This window comes from Anoplophora glabripennis, unplaced genomic scaffold (assembly GCF_000390285.2).
Source record: "Anoplophora glabripennis isolate ALB-LARVAE unplaced genomic scaffold, Agla_2.0 scaffold53, whole genome shotgun sequence".
In the NCBI taxonomy this organism is placed as follows: domain Eukaryota; kingdom Metazoa; phylum Arthropoda; class Insecta; order Coleoptera; family Cerambycidae; genus Anoplophora; species Anoplophora glabripennis.
In genome coordinates this window covers 817401-836392 of record NW_019416376.1, presented here as the reverse complement: position 1 = coordinate 836392, position 18992 = coordinate 817401, and the positions used below count along the sequence as shown (strand labels likewise).

Sequence of the window (18992 nt, the reverse complement as noted above, 5' to 3'; positions counted from 1 at the left end):
GTTTTTTATGCTTTGAAATTTGTTTATTATTTAAATTGGCCAAAAACGAATTCGTATTGTTCTACTTTTTCATTTTTTCCCCACAAAAATTTATTGAGTATCTAGAATAACCGCCTCACAAATTCTAAGGTTCTAAAATCAGCTGATTGTTACATGTTAACTGTCAACATTGTCAACTGTCACTGTCAGGTGTGAGGAAGAGTTGTTGAAAAGCGGAGGTTTTCTTAATATCAAGTAACATCTGCTGCTTTGTCCAGTTTCCAACAGAAACATTCTGAGATGATATTTAAAATTATAGTGCAGTGTTTACTTATAAGCTACGTATATTCGCTGTCTACGCACCCCATTTTAATAGTTGTTTCTTATGATGCCTTCCGATATAACTTCTTTGACACAAAACTAGTACCTAATATGGAACGATTAAAAGACGTGGGTACACATGCCGACTACTTAATAAATGTTTTCCCTACTAAAACTTTTCCAAATCATCATTCTATCGCCACAGGATTATATCCTGATGTTCACGGGGTTATTGGCAATACCTATTACGATCCAAAGTATAAGAAAGTTTTAAAAATTGGTTATGAAATGTTTCACTACAACGAAGACATTAAACCCATTTGGGTACGTAATACTTTATATTAACTTATGTAGACATAACTTCTATTTTATGACATGAGTGTTTATGGATTTTCAGAGATGGAATGAAGATCAAGGAAATGGTAGATACTCAGGAACTATGATGTGGCCAGGTGCGAATTATCCTTATCAAGGACAAAATATAACATATGTAAAAACATTTGAACCAGGTTACGATTGGCGTCAAAGAGTTGAAGATGTAAGTTTGTAGTAAGAATATTACATCCACAAGTGATATGTGTATACATACGTTCTTAAATAACTAAAATTCTCTAGGTCATATCTTGGATAACTGATCCCGTCAAGCCAGCTAATTTGGTCATGTTATACTTTGAGGAACCTGATACACATGGGCATGCATTTGGCCCAAATTCCAAAACAGTTAGAGATTTGCTTGTTAAACTGGACAATATTACATTATATTTAGAGGTATGAGGAACAGACTGAATACTTGAATAAATTACTTTTTTTAAGAGACCTCTAAGTATCAATTGGCTTTTTAGGAACTACTGGAACAGAACAAACTGACTGATAAAGTCAACGTTGTCCATTTAAGTGATCACGGCATGATTTCCGTAACTCCCCCTTACTTTATCAACATTACACAATATATAACAAACGGTACTTATGACTGGGCTGGTGCCAGCCCCTGCATTCAAATTATACCCCATGAAGGTACTTAAATGTTTTGCTATAGTTTATTTTCGAAAGTTAAGGCAACTTTGTGTTCTAGGATACGAGGAACAAATTTACAATTCTCTTAAAACTGGCTCAGTCGCTAATGGTCATTTCAGGGTATATAAGAAAGAGGAGTTCCCCAAACGGTGGAATTATAAAGATAACCCCCGCTCGCCACCCATTTTGGTCATGGCTGATGTTGGCTATGCCTTAGACGATTTAATTATTACCGCACCTAAATATGCAGAACACTACCATTTTAAACGTAAGTAATAACTTTTTAAATTGTGATTAACATCTGATACTCCACATTTATCATTATTATTTTTTCTGTAACAAGTTGCCTCGGTTTGTGGCACATGCTCTTAGATCTGATGGCATTGACCACCCTGCTCTTTGATCACGTACCGTCCAAGCTAAAACTAAAACCGTGGACAGTGGGACACAACCCACTTGTCTTATATTCTATGTTATAATTTGTTTCTTTTTATTATAAAAGTTGGTAGTTTCAATTTGACCAAATTGTAATGTGTAGAGAGGGCTATGAATATAGAGAATTGTGACGCCTTTTTTACTAATTTCTTGAATAGTTTATTATTAAACATTGGTAAATGTAAAATACGTTTAAAAATCAATCAGTTGTAAAAGAGAAATGCTTATGAATAAGACTTAATTGTTACTATTTAATTAAGGCTCTGGTATTGTGGCTAAGAGCCAGAAATTTTATTGTTTTTAGAATCTATTTTTGATTCCTCCACGTGCAATAAATGTAACTCATAACAAATAAGAATCAAAGTGCATAATATATTTCGCAATATATATCAGGGAGCTCGGTAATACGAATAAAATAAACGTCCGACCGCTGTAAATATTCAGTAAACGATAGATATGAAAATTGGAAGGGTGAGCCTAGTACGACTTTGTCATGAGCTGGGTGTCCCAAACTCTAACAATAATATAATAACAGCAATATTATTGTTTATTTTTATTTTAGTTACAAACAGCTCAGAATTTGGCGTACACGGATACGATTACAATGTAACAGACATGCACCCCTTCTTCATGGCCAGAGGCCCAAAAATTAAGAACGAGCACAAAGTTGCTCCCTTTCACACAGTTGACCTTTTTAATCTCTTTACCAAAATATTAGAGTTACCACACATTTCTAACAATGGTACATTAGATAATATTGTCGACATTCTAAAAGGAAACCATGGACAATATAGCGTGGGGTCTATACTCATCATCTCGGGTAAGTAACTGCTCTAGCTCTAGCTGTATTGTACTTTTTTGGTAAATATATGTTACAAAGTTGTTCTTCTCTTACTTGACTACCTGCATTGTATAAAAAAGGTTGTTTGCGTTAAGCTCTTTTATGTGGAAATGTGGGCTGGTGATGGCTAATGTATTTCTTAATATGTGTCAGAATATTTGGGAAATTAATATTTATATTATTAAAAATAACTAAATCAATTACTCTTCATTGACGTGAAAAAATAATTTTTTCCTGCCAGTGTACTTATTTTGTTAATTACCGTATTTCTATAATATTCACCGTAAACATTTTTATTAAATCAAATGTTAAAAATGTTTTGAAGTCTAAAAACATGCTACTAATGTATCGAAAGAAATTTTTAGTTTCTCATGGGTCGTATTATATCACAACTTTGTCGTGATTGACCAGGGAGGGATCAACATGTTTGTGTTTGAAATTTCACTACACTTTGTACTTAATATAAGAACTAGTTTGGTTTGCTTGGTGCACGTGTATTAACCGGTTTTTATTTCCTTGCAGTAGGTGGAGTTGTAATAGCGCTAGTTTTAATAACAGTAGCTGCGATTATAACATTAATTATGATCAAACGCCAACAAAATCTAACAACAGTGGCGGCTTTGAATAAGCGTTTTCCACAAACTTTCCAAAATAACATCATCGAGGCACAGCACTTGTTAGAACCCGAGGAGGCATAGGCACACTCTAGTTTTAGCGTTGATAGTGATGTTAATTTAGGTGATTGTAGTGGGAGTATAAAACGTGAAAAGGATAGGTTGTAATTTTGTCTGTCGCAATGGTGTTGCGAGAAAAAATGAAAAACAACCAAAGCTCAATAGTAACATACATTTCTATGTAAATTATTCGAGATGAATTTAAAGAAAACTCAACATTTACAATCAACGATATTAACAGTAACAATCAATATTGAGAGTAGAACAGTGACAAGTAGAGATTGATTTCACAGTTTTATATAATTGTAGTAACTAAATAGCTCTAGTTTCTTTATTTTTTTAATTTTACTATGAGTTTCATAAAATGAGTTCCATAATATTTTGACAATGTAGATGAGTTTATATTTAGTTCAGTGCTCCATCTAGATTAATTAAACCTAAGCTCGGGACACATTATTAACATGAAATGTGTTAACAACTGCTATAAAATATGTATCACATTAAAAGAAACAATATACTAATCCGATGTTTCGTCATAAGCTCAAAACACGATATAACGTGCATTATTACAATCCAGATTACTGTTGGAGTGTTGGTGTATTTAATTAAGCATTTTTCAAACTTGGGAGCACACCTTATTTGCCGTATCGTGTTGTAACATGAAGCATCGTCACATGTTAACACGTCAAGTGTTAATTATGTCTCCTGCTCATAATAGTACTTGTCTGATTTTTTATTTGTCTAACTATTAAATTGAAATTGTGTGTTTGAAATAATATCAGCACGGAACATGACTTCAGTTAAAAGAAATTAAAAAAACAATCTATTGCACCCTCAACTAAATAGTTTGGCAAATAATAAATTACTTGGAATTACGGTATGTGCGGAAGGCAAAAGGAAGCTGTATTGGTAGAGTTTTTTGTGTTTTCTCTTTAAAATAGAATAATAGATGTTTTTTTCAATATATTTTACACTTGGTTATATATCTTTGAATAGAAAAGAAATTCTTAACAATCTTTCACGTTTGCTCCATTTCGCGCTTATTTTTAGAATTAGTGCCATTTTATTTATTGATTTTTTTTTTGGGAGGGTAAAAAATTTACCAAAAGAATATTCGTTACATATATGATTCCATTAATGCCATTGTGATTATATTGCGTCCATATTCTTGTGATGGGAAAGAATATCATACAGTAGGACAAATTAAAATTTTTACCGCTCAGTGCTGATACAGTTATCCTCATCTGTCGTATAAAATATATCGTGTGGTAACTGAATATCGTAGATGTAGATATTTTTTACTGTATGCCCATTTTGTGATTTAATTTGTGATACCTTTTAATGACAGGATCTACATAACACTTTTTGGGTACTTGAATTCTTATGTTAAGCGTTTCGAACAATTAATTCAGTGTGGCGGTATTAGCATAATATTTTTATAATGAAACACAAATGACCGATAACGTAAGCACAAACTTAAGACTCTTGTGCTACATGACATTAAAACAATTAATAGTTTGTTTTCATATTAAAGTGAGTATTTCTTCGATCTTTTTTTTTAATTTTAGTTCGAGTTTTAATAATTGTGCCATTTTCGTTTCAATTTTTAATAGTTTTGGCAAAAAACTGACAAGTATGCAAAAGTGGTTATGTAGATCGGCAATGTACTTTATCTTTAAATTTTATGAAAAAATTTTATTTAATTCTACTTAATTAGGTTTCAACTGAATTATAAGTGACAAATCACATCGAATAACAAGAAGTTTTAAATATAGACAATAAATTTGTTGTCTAATGCTCTAAGCAAAATACATGCAGTGTATTGTTCTAGATTTCTTAGGTAGATAGTTTTCTATTCTAGTCAAAAATTGATCACTTAGAAATATATTAAGATTAAGGAACAGTGGTTTGTGTGTCACTATTATAATTATTTTTTTTCTTTTGACACTGCTAGTTATTTGAGTAGTGTTATCATTAGGTGTAGATATTTTTTTTATTTTGAGTAGTTACGTAATTATATATCGCATTATTATAAATTCATATTATGGTACCTAGTACTTAATTCCAGATTACATATTTTTTTTGTTTTATTTCTTTCACAGGAAGTTCTAAACTGCTCACTGTACCTCCACTTATTTTGGAACTTGTGGTGTGTGTGGGTATTTATTACTTGATGGCAAATTTCTTTGATTTAACTTTACCTAGGTTGTTTATTGGTCAAAGCTAATCAGTGAGTTTTATGAGGAAATCTATTTCTTTTACAAATTGGACGTACAACGTTACTGAAAATCATACATCGTTAAGATAGGGCTCCATTTTTTCATTTACGTTATTAACTTGTGATATAAATTTCTAATTGGCGACAATTTATTATAGCCTTATCTTAAAATAAATTATCTACCAGTTCTTTGTAGGTACCATATAAAACATTAAGGTGAGTATAGATATATTTTTAAATAAAATGGACTAGGATTACTTACACGTATATTTGTATATTTAAAGTCTAAGCAGCCGAATATGTATAGTGTATTTCTTTATATTTTGCACTACATCTACAATTGATATTTGTGTTATAGGTAGAAAAATTGTTAAGCGCAAAGATATAATTGTCTAGCAACTATCTTTTAATAGTTACATTTTATGATATATTCTTTTAGTCATACCTCTTTTACAATCCAACTATATAAAAATATACAGGGTGTTGAATTAGCAACAAACAAAAAAAGAACTTTCATTTTGAAATATTTTCGATGTTCATTTGTTGGATCTGATACAAAATTCTAGCCTCTCATTAAAATTCGTTTATACATATATGGCCTTTTTTTTCCAAAAATAACAGCTGTAGGTTAGGTGCAAATTATAGAGAAACACGCACACTTAAAGTTAAAAGCTAAAATTTCATATAAATTTGTATCAAATCAGTGGCGACTAGTGATTAAGGTCGTCGTATTTCGATAATGAAAGGTGGAAAGAATTTTTTAAGAGCTGATTTAGGCCCATGTACTCTCATGACAAAAAAATTTTGAACAAAATTTGCAAAATAAATAATTAAAATTAGGGCAACCTCTCCTTAGATCCCGAAAAGGGTTGCATGTGTATGGCATACTATTTTTTTTCATATTCAACAGATAGAAACAAACAGGTGTGTTCTTATATTTCAAAACATTTTATTTTTTCTTAATACAGCATTATGAAAGTAGTATTAGTATCAAATCAAAGTTTAAATGGGCATAACTACCAAAAAAATATATGTTTTGTTGATTAGTAAAGAAAACTCATTTATTTTTTAGCAGCTTATGAAAAAAACATATTTTGTATATATGTTCTTTGTTTTTCGAGACCTTTTGCGTTCAAAACTTTTTGGTCATGAAAGTTCTCCATACAAACATATCCATCCCGCAAAAAACGATATGGGTCCCGTTTATGATCAAATTATGATTAATTTTCACCAGCTGCCACTGTATTAAACGATAGCAAAATTTGGCTGTCTAATTATAGATATTTCCCGTTGCTATTACTGTTTATGTACATGTAAAATATGTAAATAATAATTATTTCACATGTAAGCCAATTATAAATGAATTTAAAATATGAGAGCCAAAATGGTATAATTGTATGAACAAATATTTCGAGTTTATTTTGTGAATTTTATGTTTTTGTTTTAAAAATAGTAAATCAAATGAATATGCGCCAAGCTACTTATTGGTACGTTCATTTTATAAGTCGAATTGCATGTCAATTTCCAAATAATTTGGACGAGCGATGTACTTAATCTAATTTAATTCAGAAAAATTGTAATTTATTTTAAATACGCAACTTGGTTTTGTTTTTAGTAAGTAGTAAGAAAAATAGTTGTTAATGAAAATGTTTGCCAAATTGTTATATGTATATTGTAAACTGATTTTATATTTTGTTCTCCGATTTCAAAATGGCACAATTTGGGTGATATTAGATTACAGTTGTTATCTTAGTGTAATGTCGAGTGATATTGAAAGAATAAATAAAGCAAATCATTTCTGTGTTTTGTACTTTTAACTATACGACAAAAGTCTACGAGTGCTCGCTGTGAAAAACTGGCGAGTATTCACGTTTTTTATTGAACTGTGGGCAATATTTGAAGAATTACTACAGGGTGTCTATATACTCAGCGTACATGGAACTATCACAAATTCTTGGGGTTAATATAAGCCAGCGGTCTTCAAACTTTTACGACTTGCAGAACCCCGCCAACAATTTCAGGATATTCCTTATAAATCTCTAACAAAAAATCAAGGGAAAGGCGACTTAACCACCGCTGATATAAGCTAATTTAAATGAACTTACCTTTATCTAAAGTTGCTTTGTTTAGCCGCTAGAGGGCGTTAAAATTTAAATTTGTCCAATTTAAATAAAATTTGGTACGTTCGTTGTGTGGATGTCACAACAGTAGCTTTATTTCTTTCATGTTGGCACAACCGGTTGTGACTGGCATAATTTTTCATGAGATTCTGTTCAACCAATCGCATTATCTTGAGCATAGACGTAATGGTTGGTCATTGTTCATCGTAAACGAATCACTAATATTGGTGTCGCCAAGATTTTGAGAACTTTCGTTATCGGTACCAGCACTATGCTGGTTGCCTAAGCTCGGTAATTCATTTGGACTTAGGTATGGACAAAATTAAGCAGCGCCTCATAAAAAAAAGATTAAAAAAAAGAAAAATATCGTTTTAAAGCTTAAGTGGAACAGGTTAAGGGGAAAATAATCACATTTCACCAGCTCCCCATTTACACCCTCAAAATTATAATTATGGAAAAAAAATTACATTTTTGCTCTCAATTGAAAAATTGAGTTTTCAATCACAAATAACTCAAAAGTATTGGTTTATCAAAAAAATTGTATGAAACATTTTTTGCTTGAAATTGGTTGATCTATCGATTCCCGGGATTATTTTGGCAAAATTTATTTTCAACCCCTACAAAGGGGTAGAAACCACCCCCAGGGTAAAAATATATATCAGCATAGGGTGTGTTTCGTTTCTTGAGCTATTTCCCACCTACTGTCCAAGTTTCAAGCAAATCGATGCATAAGAGCAAAATCAGAGCTAAAAACATCATAAACTGAAATATTCGTAAATTTAAGGGTTCTAAATTTTTTTAGCTCAATTTAAACAATGGATACTTATTCTTCATCTCAAAAACTATAAAAAACGATTTGTATCGTTTGAAAAAAGATTTTTTCCAAACGAGAAAAAAATGTAAATTTTCGTCCAGTTATAATTTTGGGACTCAATTTTGAGGGTGTAAATGGGGTGGGCCCTTTAATCTGTTCCACCTAAGCTTTAAAACGCTATTTTTCTTTTTTCTATGAGGCGCTACTTAATTTTGTCCGTATCTGAGTCCAAATGAGTTATAGTGCGTCGCTTGTAAACTAATTATTTTGTTTGTCATCTTTTCTTTGCTTGTAAGTCATCACCAACACAAATCAGATTGAATAATAATCGACCTGTCTTTGTTGTTCTCGGGCTAAGCTCTGTGGGGTCGGACCCGCTATCAGAACACCTAGGCCCAGCCAGATGTTCATTTCGGTACTTGTTGGTTCTAAGGCGACTATGGATGAAACCGTCCTCAGACACCACCACCATACCGTCATTGTCTGAGAGGTGGTTCCGTCCATAACGGCTGTAGAACGACGAACCGAAATAAACAAGTGCGGGCTTAGGGGTTCTGATAGCAGGATAGCCCCCACAGAGCCTAGCTCGAAAGCAAAAGAGCTAATGTGTTATCGGCGCTATAAAAAAGTTGCAGTTAGTATTTTGTCGTAAATAAAAACAAAAGCTAATTTGTAATTCTATATTTACATATATTTTAAATTTATACAATCACAATCAAAATTCAAGTCCAGTACAATTTAGACGACAAAACTTTACCGTTCCAGCAGTAAAACGTGTTTTTACCATATTAATTTAACAAATATTAAAACTGCCTAGTGCACGAGTTAATGGAGAAACTGGCATTTAATAGTAATAGTACAAACACTCAACTGTACTTGAGAGGTGGAAACATTAGCTACGCTGGCTATTATTTGAACTAAGATATATATATATATAAAAAAAACTAGTACGTCCAACAATCCAATAAGCAGATTCGAATTATATTTTAAATGGAAAAATATACAATTTGTTAAAATTCGTACGATATAAATAATACACATTTAAATTAACTCTCCTCCTCGTCCCGTCGTCTGTTGGACCTAACTCTAGCCCCCCTCCTGATTTGATTGAGACAGGCCAACATTCTGATCATGAAGGCCGCGGGTACCGTTATCGTGTCCCTTGTCTCCTCTAACATGATGGCGTTGCGGTTGATCAACTGCAAGGAAAAACGTTTTCAATAGAATCGGAAAAGTACCGGTATAATATCTGGAAATGTTACTTTTCCATTTACCATGAGAACTATGGGAATATTAAATGCATCACAAGAACGTTACAGGATTTCGAACATTTTCAACACAATACTTTTATTTTTGAAAAATGTTTTAAACAGCGACAGCTGGAAAAAAAAATGGAAAGTTTTAGGGAACGACGAAAAAATTTTGAATTAAACGAACCCGCACAAAACAAATAGAAAAGTCGGTACAGTCAAATGGACTGAAAATGTGTCCTCATGGACCCAACTTCTGAAAATAGCCAGTTTTAGGGATATAAAGGGTCAAAGGTCAGGAATATCGGTATCTGCCAATATCTCAGAGAGTAATATATGGCATAAGGAGTTGTTTAACGCGCAACGGAGTGGATAAGTAATTTAAAGTGACTGATTTATAAATCGGGCCCTTTCAGGGCCTGTGTGTAGTGTTTTTTTTTAGCGTTGTTTACAGCTGTTGTCATGGCAACGAGGCAGCCAACACAAGAGTAAACTACGGCATGGGGGAACGAGTGACGCAAAAATTGATGCAGCATCGCCACCGCCCATCGCATACCTTTAAACATTTCATACGTTACGTAGCACAGTGCACGATTATAACGATTCTTTGTTAATATGTCAACAATTGTAGAGTAGAGATGGGAAATTGAAGGCAAAAAGGTTTTTTTAAATTGCAAGAGACCTGTGCCTTCTCTCGATGTGGAAAAAAGGGGACGTTAAAAGACAAAGTGTACGTTTGGAAGTTTCGGAATGAATGGTATTCGGAGTATAAGTGGTTGTGTGGAAGTTTTTATTTAAAAAAACTTTTCTGTATGCCACGTTTAGTTGTGGGTGTAAAGTCGGGCGTGTGGAATAAGGAGAGATTTAACAATTTTGGGAACGCCACGCAAGGCTGTCGTAACCACGAAGCTTCTTTGGAACTTATACAGTGTGCGTTAGTTAAGAAGAAACCTGTACCTACCTATCATTACAACCACGAGCTGAACTAATATTTCTATTTTTTATAAAACTTAAATGAAAATTCTTCTCGCAAACGCCAATTTTTCGGCAATATTGCAAATGCAACTAAAAATTTTTAATTCATTTAAAGGCCGTTTGACCTTGAAAATTTTCGCTTGCGACACTTTTTTTTTCTTTATGGTCAATCAATCAATACGTCACCTATTCTCAATGTCACGAACCGCCACTACTAAAACTAGCCATTGTTAGACGTTGGGCCCACGAGGACATTTGAACAGTATGCCATGAAGCACGACATACTACATTTTCAGTCTATTGGAATGTACCGGCCATTTGTTTTGTGCGGGCTCCTTTGCCATGAAAATATTAAAATTAGGAGCGACCGACAATATATTTTCATTTTAATTCGTATTAATTATTCTTTAGTTTCAATTAAAGCAATAATTGCCAATTAACTCTTTATTTTCTTTTACAATGCCGTCTTTATTCATTTGGAAATGGTAGAACGGATCTTTGCGCACGTGTTAAAATAAATGGGTGGGCATATAATTCCCAACGAGAGAATCTGCAGAAAGACGGCGCCATGCAAGCCCTGTGAAGAAAAGCCTCAGTCTTGCGTCGGTAAAAAAATTGAAAACTCGCCCCTCCCCCTTATTTTTTCTCTGCGAGAGCTCCAGATCATCAGATTATTCAAAAGGTAAGATCCAAAAACAATAATTGCAAATTTCGTCTTTCGTTCTATTTAATTTTTTGCGTTATTTCGAACAATAATCAACTGCCGGATACAAACGTGTTTCCTCATTTTTCACGAAATTTTTCATTAAGTTACCGTTTTATGAACATTGAAAAATGGAATATTAGTATCAAAGAAAGATCCAAATAAGTACAACAAATAAAATTTAATTTGCGATTTACAAAAAAAGAGTGCAATTTTTTTGAGGATCTTAGTGTCGGCCGCCCTATTTCAATTTTTTATTTAGTAAATTTCATTTGAAATGTTTTCACTATGAAGTGAGCTTACAAATCATTCCCTAAAGAAAGGCATGGATCTTATCACTTCGATTCTAACCAGCCGTCGCTGATTTAAGCAACGGTACAAGATCATGCTGTATAAGAAAAACAAGGTAACATCTCATTACCAGTTTAGCATTTTGTTGAATAGGATATCCTATTTAAAATCGTAATGTCCTCTTGTTTTTCTGAAAACCAAAAAAAAAAAAAGGCTTCTAATTGGGTCCTGTAATTTATGGGATATTTTTCGTCCTACAGGCATTGTATTTTTTTTTAAATTGTACACAAAGACAAGAATGCGTATTGGGAATGATTTAACACACTTTGCATCAAATTAATACACCACTAAAAATTAAAATTTGCTGGCGAACGGCTAATCTAATCGATTCCGTTATTAGTTGAGACTGGCAGAGAGTGACCTACTAATCGGTAAGTATGACTTGTTTCGCACCAGGCGAAATTAACTTTTTAACTAATACCCTGGGAAGGAATTACACCCACAATATCTAGTAGACGCCTAAGATCATCCGTCAACAGCATAGACCGTTTTTGAAAAGTTAAATATCAATAAAAATCAACTTAAAAAGGGACCTGACTTCAGTGGTGTGTTAATTTTGACGTAAGTGTATTTTATAAGCGAACATAACGTAATCGAGTCCATGAAATATTTACAGACGTAAAATGATATGATTTCTGAAAAGTAATATTAATTAACGAAGAAAAGCTAAATTATTAAGGTCAACGGAAAAATGTAATAAAAATTTTGAACAATCTGAATTACAAAAAACGGATCTAGAATACTGCGACTTAATAAAACTGCACTGAAAAATCACACAAAACATTACTAAATTCTGATTATGTAAGATGACTTACATCGTCCGCCATTTTGGTGTCAAAGGAAGGTTCCTCCAGGATGGGGGCCCACAGTTTAATGTCATGGTCGATGCCGCTCGTGGCAAGAATAGGCAGGGTGGGATGGGGTTGGAGACAGTTGACGACGTGCTGGTCGGCCTGCAGCAGCATCTTCAGTTCGGCGGTGTGACGGTTCCAGATGAAAACGTGTCCACAATCCGAACCCGACATGACGTAATCGTTACCCCAGAAGGTGGCTTCCTTGATCATCGTCCTGTGAATAAATTTCTTTTACATATATCACTTTAGTTCCCGAGAACGTGCTTACCTAGCATTTCTGTGTCCCACGTACTTCATTTTCATTTCTGCTTCGAAGATGTTATGTTTTTCCTCAGTCTTTTTATCTGCGGGCTCGGAAGTTACGCTCTCCTCCTCGTCTTCTTCTTCGTAATCCAGCTCGGCATCGGTATTCTGCATCACAATTAAATCGGATACAATTTTTACCATGTACATATATAAAATCGTTCGGGGAGACAGCTTTTGTCCCAGAAATTGGCATCGGGTTTTCAGAGTTACTGCCAGTATCTCTGCCACTCATATAATTATTTATATCTGAATTTAGTAGACTTTTACCTTTAATTGTCATTAGCCTAAGCAGGGTTCATAGTTCAAAAATAATAAAGAATTCCCCGACATTTCCAGGTTTTCCCTGATTTATAAAAAAAAATCCAGGTCACTTGTAGTTCATTTTTACATACTAATTGATGTTTATGCATTAAACTTTTTCTCGACTGGACTCCATAATCTTTTTTATACCTAAAGAACCTCTTATAAATGTTTCAAAACCGCAAATAGTTTTCTCTTTTAAGAACCCAGGGCCTGCTTTCACAAAATTTCCAGTAGCAGAAATTCCCTGACTTTCATATATATTTTTAAAATTCCCTGACTATTCCCTGTTTTTTATGAAGAATAATGAATTCCTTGACTTTTCCCGGTATTCCCGGGCCGCTATGAACCTTGCTAAGTTTCATAATTCTGTAACAGACATCTTCAGGGATATTTTAAAAGGGATGATTTTTATTTAATCCAATAACTTGCATTTCGGAAACTATAGATTTGTGAACCCATGTTTATACAGTTCCATGTCAATACTATCCAAAAGTTGACCGATAGAGGTGAAGCCGCAGCGGCAGAAAGAAACATGATTAGAAGATGTAATGCGTGCATTCAAGCCAACGGACGTAATTTTGAACAGTTTCTGTAAATTTTACTCACCAAATTGATAAAAAAAAGTTAAAATCCTATCTGTTGTTAAATTTCGTTAAAATTGTTAATTATTACTACCTATTTTTTGAATTACAAAAGATTTTCGAAACGTTAGCAAAATGTTTGCTTTTGTTCATAAAAAGTCATTTTTCTTGAAAACGGTTGACTTTAGAGCAATGAACCAAGAGAACTCTTATTGTGTAAAATTCATTGGCGCTTTAGAATTTGCTGTCAAAAGTCAATTTTTCCAGTGGCGTAAAATTTAGGGGGGGAAAAACCCTTACGATACCTTAAAATCTCCACCACTGGCACGTCCAATGAATTCGAGAAGGGTGCGAAAAAGTAGCTATTAATAGTGGTAATGTGTGTACAAAAGCTCAGTCCTGTAGTTCAAACGATTCCTAAGATATTGGCGAAAAACTAAAAAAAAATTAAAGTTTTGACACCGTGTATCTCGAAAACTAAAGCCCGGAGAGAAAAATGGAAGAGGAAAAAAATGTTTCTTTTTGAGAGGAGGAGGAATTTACAGTTTTCCGTTGCGACACTTATTTAGGAACACCCTGTATAACCTTTTTGTTATATTCAATTAACATCCTCTCCAGCAGGACCCAATCTAACACGTTTTTTTTATTTTGCTATTTTTGGAAACGTGGATTCATATCACATTAATTTTTACAAAAATAAACCAGGAATGTTGTAATTTTTCAGTGTTTTTCCTTCCGAGGTAAAAAATATTCCAACTAAATGAAACAATGACATCGTTTGCCGTAGACATCTTGAACTAATCCAGGCAACAGGCCCGCCAAGAGTAGTATGAATTTATCTACCCAATCATAGTACATAAATTTATTTATTTAACTCAGGATATCTACCGCGACCAAAGTTTCATAACTTTTACTTATCAAGTATGCAATGAATGTGTAAACACAAGTGATAAAAAACAGTACTGTGTTTTATTAAATGAAACTTCGAATAATCACTGAATGAGTTATTTTAAAATTTCTAATTAACAACAATCGCATTGTTCATAAATTTCCCTTGATAGAAAAAATGTTATGTTATACAATAAAAACGTAAAATTTTTGAAAAAATCGTTTTTTTTTTTCCTTAAAAAGTAGTTTGAACCTTCTAGAATATGAGGCAAACGGTTTTATAAATGAAATTTTTTTTTTAATTCTGCGCTTTTCCTGAAGCGTGTCGGGCGTCTCTCATACAGCTACCTGCCTGTGAGTATACTCGCTCGGAAGGTACCGTGTACCTTCTTACCTATTGATTTGTAACTTCTCTAAAACACTCGTGGATGTCATTAGGGAGTATGCGTTTACAATTCAAGCAAAATTTGCAAACAGAAGTACGTTAGGGTAGCAACAGTGCACGTTCATGTCTAAAACTCATTTTAAAACTTTAAACGCGTTTTTCTCGAAACACGCTTTTTCAAAACGGCACGCGTCATAACTCCAACAATTTTCAATATTTCCTTTTGAAATTTTAACCACATATTTAAAAAAACATTTTGAAGAGAAACACGAACGGATTTTTCGATAAATTAATTTAAACAATTGTTGTAAACAAATAACTGCCCTTTTTTTTTCATCAAAAATTTTACGTTTTACTTTAAACACTTGTCAATTTTACAAAAAACAATATTTTTACAATCCCGTACGTATTTCTCTAGCTATACTCAAGTAGATTAAGAGCAATTTTTTTTTGCTCCACCTTGAAATTTGCACTAGTTCTAGTGCATGCCGCGGAACGCCTCGACGGCAACATGCTTCAGGCGAATGGCTCCAGTGCCGCCATTTTGAAATTAAAAAAAAAATTATGTACACTTAATACATGCCTAATAACATACTTAAACAGTTTTTCCTATTACTTTTCCTTCTATTTAAAAAAAAATTGTCAAAAATACGCTTAATTGATTAATTCTGTTGCGTGAACATTTTCTAAGATTACAAATTTTAAACTCACCATTTGTTCGGTGATGCCTTCGGCAGTACTATTGCCGTCGTCCATCGAAGTGGAAGGACCACCCGTAGCAGATTCCTCCTCGAAGTTTCTATTATTGACCTCGTTGCCAACTCTGAGGCTAATCGTGGAATTGGACGTACTCTGCTGAGAATATCGAAAGCTAACGGACGGTTCGGCCCCGTGCTGCTCTATGAAGCCTTCCCGCAGGTTCCTCAACACCGTAAGGTGACTATGCAGGTGGCTTCCCAACGTGGAGGAGGTTCTCGGTGTGCCGTCGGGGTTGCAAGTTGCGCTGTCTTGAGTTACGTTCGATGATCCCGCTGCTCTTTTAAATTAATACAGAAAATACCGTGACATAACGTCCAATATCACTGTATGAATTATAAAATCTAACCTCGTTTTTATGAAACTTACTGACTTTGAGCCGGCTGATCCGTTTCCATACTGCTACTTTCTTCTTGAGGGGTTGATGGGTTTCCTTCCCTATTTTCAAGAATTCTCTGAGCATTCTCATCAGGATCTAACGAATCCTCTCCGCCCGCACTCAAGGCGGCCCTCGTCATGGGATCGTTGAGCATGCGAGACAACACGTCGGTCATTCGTTGCATTAGAGTCGCCTGTAACTGAGGCCTAGCCTGTCCAATACCTTGCAAAATGATAAATTAAAGAAATAAACCCAGAAATAGCACACAAGTCCTTATATATTAAAAGCCCGAGGGCCGAAGGCCCGAGAGAAAGGTCAAGTCTGCGTGAGCGGACTAGCCTACCTTTCTAGTGTTTTATTAAATGACACAGATTCGCTGATCGTTGCTAACGATTTACTACACTTACTGACAGTTGTTGTGGTATCCCTTTCAGGACGTGCGTCTGGCCCAGTATCGGACCAATCGCCACGCAGTCTCAATCTTCTAACTGGGGGTGGAGATAATCTCTCTCGCTTACCAGTCACAGCCTTGATTTTGTCCCAGGGTGACATTTTCTTCATGGGCTTCCTTAATTCAGTACGAGTGGTTTCCTACGTGCACAAAGTCACAGAATCATTTGGAGAAAGTAAGGTTATGTTCGCTATTTAAGAAGCTCCGATAAGATGTAAAGAATTTATACGTTTACACTCTTGACTTTACCTGAACATTAAACAAATACAGATAGTCTGAAGAATAACTGACAAGCATATCCTGTCCGTCATTGCTGTAGCTCAGAGACGTAATTCTGTAGTGCCTGTCGTCCCCAAAATGTGGAGCAACAAACGTGCAGAACGGTTGAGCTAGCAGATGCTCTGAAATATAAGGTTGGGTTATGCGGCCATTTTAATAACGTGACGACATATACCTCCGGGTTGAGTACTCAGGTATCTTCTGTCGTATATGCGAACCGTTGAATCTGCGCAGCCAATCGCAAGCTGGTGGGAGGCGGTGGGACTGATGGCTAGTGCCGTCACTGCCCTTTGACATGATACTAAAATATCCTCCTTGCATCGTTGTTTGTCACAACTGAGAAAATATAAAAGATTTGGATGATGGTTTAAAAATTGTCTACCCTTAACCTTACAGATTTTTTTTACAAGAAACCGATGTGCTTGAATTTAACTGTGTATCTCAATTAATAATGGAGATAATGATCTCAATCCACAAACTAATTGCAAAAAACATGTTAATTTAACTGTCAGACTGTACAGAATGATTTCAATACAAATTTATATTTGTAACTAAGAAAAAAATGTATTATATAAAGATTTTGAGATTAGTCATACACAAGAAAATCAACTTAGAATTTGAGGCTCATTTTTAGTTAATTTTGGTGCAAAATGTATTAAAACAAGTTACATTTACCTTGATTTAGTTCTTAAATCGAACCAGCGAACGGTGCCATCCTCTCCACAACTTAAAAATGAATAGGGGTCATTCGGAATAGTAATAACTTCATAAGTAGTTGTTCCAGCGTGACAGTTGAATTGGTTGTCATAAGTTTCTTGAGGTCTATTTAGATCTAAAATAATTTATATGCATTTTAAATTGCTCACCAGACAAACAAATAAATCACAACCGTTATGATTTAACCAAAATATGAATGAATATTATAACAGGCAGTGAATTTAATTCCCTTTTGGCTTTTACCTGTATGAAGAATAATCCCATCTCCAGAGCAGGACACAATTTGCATGTCATTTGTACAAGGTAAAAATTTAGCACTAAAAATATTGGCATGATGACTAGTGCAGTAATTTGCTTTGACTTTGTAGTTGTGACCGTTTGTTATAACTAGGTTTTGATCGTCTGACCCTGATAGGATATATTCTCCACTTTCGTTCCAACAAATAGTATTTACACAACCTTGATGGATAGGCAAACTTTTAAGAAGGCCTAATCGTTGAACTAAGCTCTCGTCATCTGTGAAATAATAAACATTGTGTTAAATAGCAGACCAGGTCTACTTTTACAACTTACCTTTTGCATTATCCCAAAGTTTGGTGATTTTATTTTTATACTGTCGATTGTAAACTTCTCTAAACACTGACTTACGTTTATTGTTCATTATGGTTGATTTTTTTTACAATTTATTGATATTCCTTTGTTATCATGACCTGTTTTGAAGTTAATGATTCCACCACTCAACTAAAAATAGCCCACTCTTCCTGTAATATTTTTAACATTGCACTAAAGGAGACTTAGAAGTTATTACTACATTATCACAGATAAACAAATAAAAGAAAAATTTAAGAAACATCTGGATGGTAATAAAAAAATGTATTATTGATAATACACCTTCTCGGAAACTGTCAAACAAATGACATAAATCCTTGCTCCTATATGGAGTTTGTGACGTAAAGTGACGTCATTTAAGATAGAAAGGATGGAACCATAGACTACAGATGGAAGGAAACAAGCGATATGCTGCTGTTCGGTATAATTACACTTTTTACACTCGCTTAATGCTATAGTGTAACAAAAAGATAATTTGTGCCATACGGTTGAGTTTTTTTTAATATCATATTCCATGGAGGTTTTGCACATGTCAGGAGTAGATATAATCCTAAGTAATTTAATCCTAGTTTATTTCAACCGTTTATATGTCAGGTAAATTGAACATGATAGGAGTAGCCTTGATGAAATTTTCCGGCAATATCTTTCTACCTCGAGTATCGAATGCAGTTAATTCCAAGAAACTGACGCAGGGGTTTTCTTGGAATTATATCTCGACAAATATCGTACGGACTTTTACATTGGTGTAATATAGTATAGGTATATCAAGGTGTGCTGAGCAAGTAGCTG

The 18992-nt window shown here is 34.1% G+C and overlaps 2 protein-coding genes across 3 annotated transcripts; one reads left to right on the top strand and one right to left on the bottom strand.

Annotated features, from left to right (window-relative positions):
- The first annotated feature begins 190 nt into the window (after positions 1 to 190).
- LOC108905613 (bis(5'-adenosyl)-triphosphatase enpp4) lies at positions 191 to 7274 on the top strand. 2 transcript variants are annotated; one of them, XM_018708569.1, is made up of 7 exons: positions 191 to 624; positions 698 to 838; positions 916 to 1068; positions 1143 to 1314; positions 1373 to 1582; positions 2312 to 2569; positions 5367 to 7274. In XM_018708569.1, the coding sequence occupies exons 1-7, from the start codon at positions 280 to 282 to the stop codon at positions 5489 to 5491; spliced, it is 1404 nt and encodes a 467-aa protein (XP_018564085.1). In that variant the 5' UTR covers positions 191 to 279; the 3' UTR covers positions 5492 to 7274. The 2 variants fall into 2 exon arrangements, with proteins under 2 accessions (XP_018564085.1, XP_018564084.1); XM_018708568.1 differs by having other exon boundaries at positions 3113 to 5459.
- A 1808-nt stretch (positions 7275 to 9082) lies between these two features.
- Positions 9083 to 18531, bottom strand: LOC108905617 (DDB1- and CUL4-associated factor 6-like). Its single transcript, XM_018708572.1, has 11 exons — positions 18168 to 18531; positions 17838 to 18110; positions 17553 to 17709; positions 17053 to 17213; positions 16848 to 16999; positions 16555 to 16738; positions 16138 to 16369; positions 15724 to 16048; positions 12818 to 12960; positions 12511 to 12763; positions 9083 to 9615 (listed from the first exon to the last, which is right to left on the bottom strand). Exons 1-11 carry the CDS (start codon positions 18253 to 18255, stop codon positions 9463 to 9465), a joined length of 2121 nt encoding a protein of 706 aa, XP_018564088.1. The 5' UTR covers positions 18256 to 18531; the 3' UTR covers positions 9083 to 9462.
- Between the last annotated feature and the right edge of the window lie 461 nt (positions 18532 to 18992).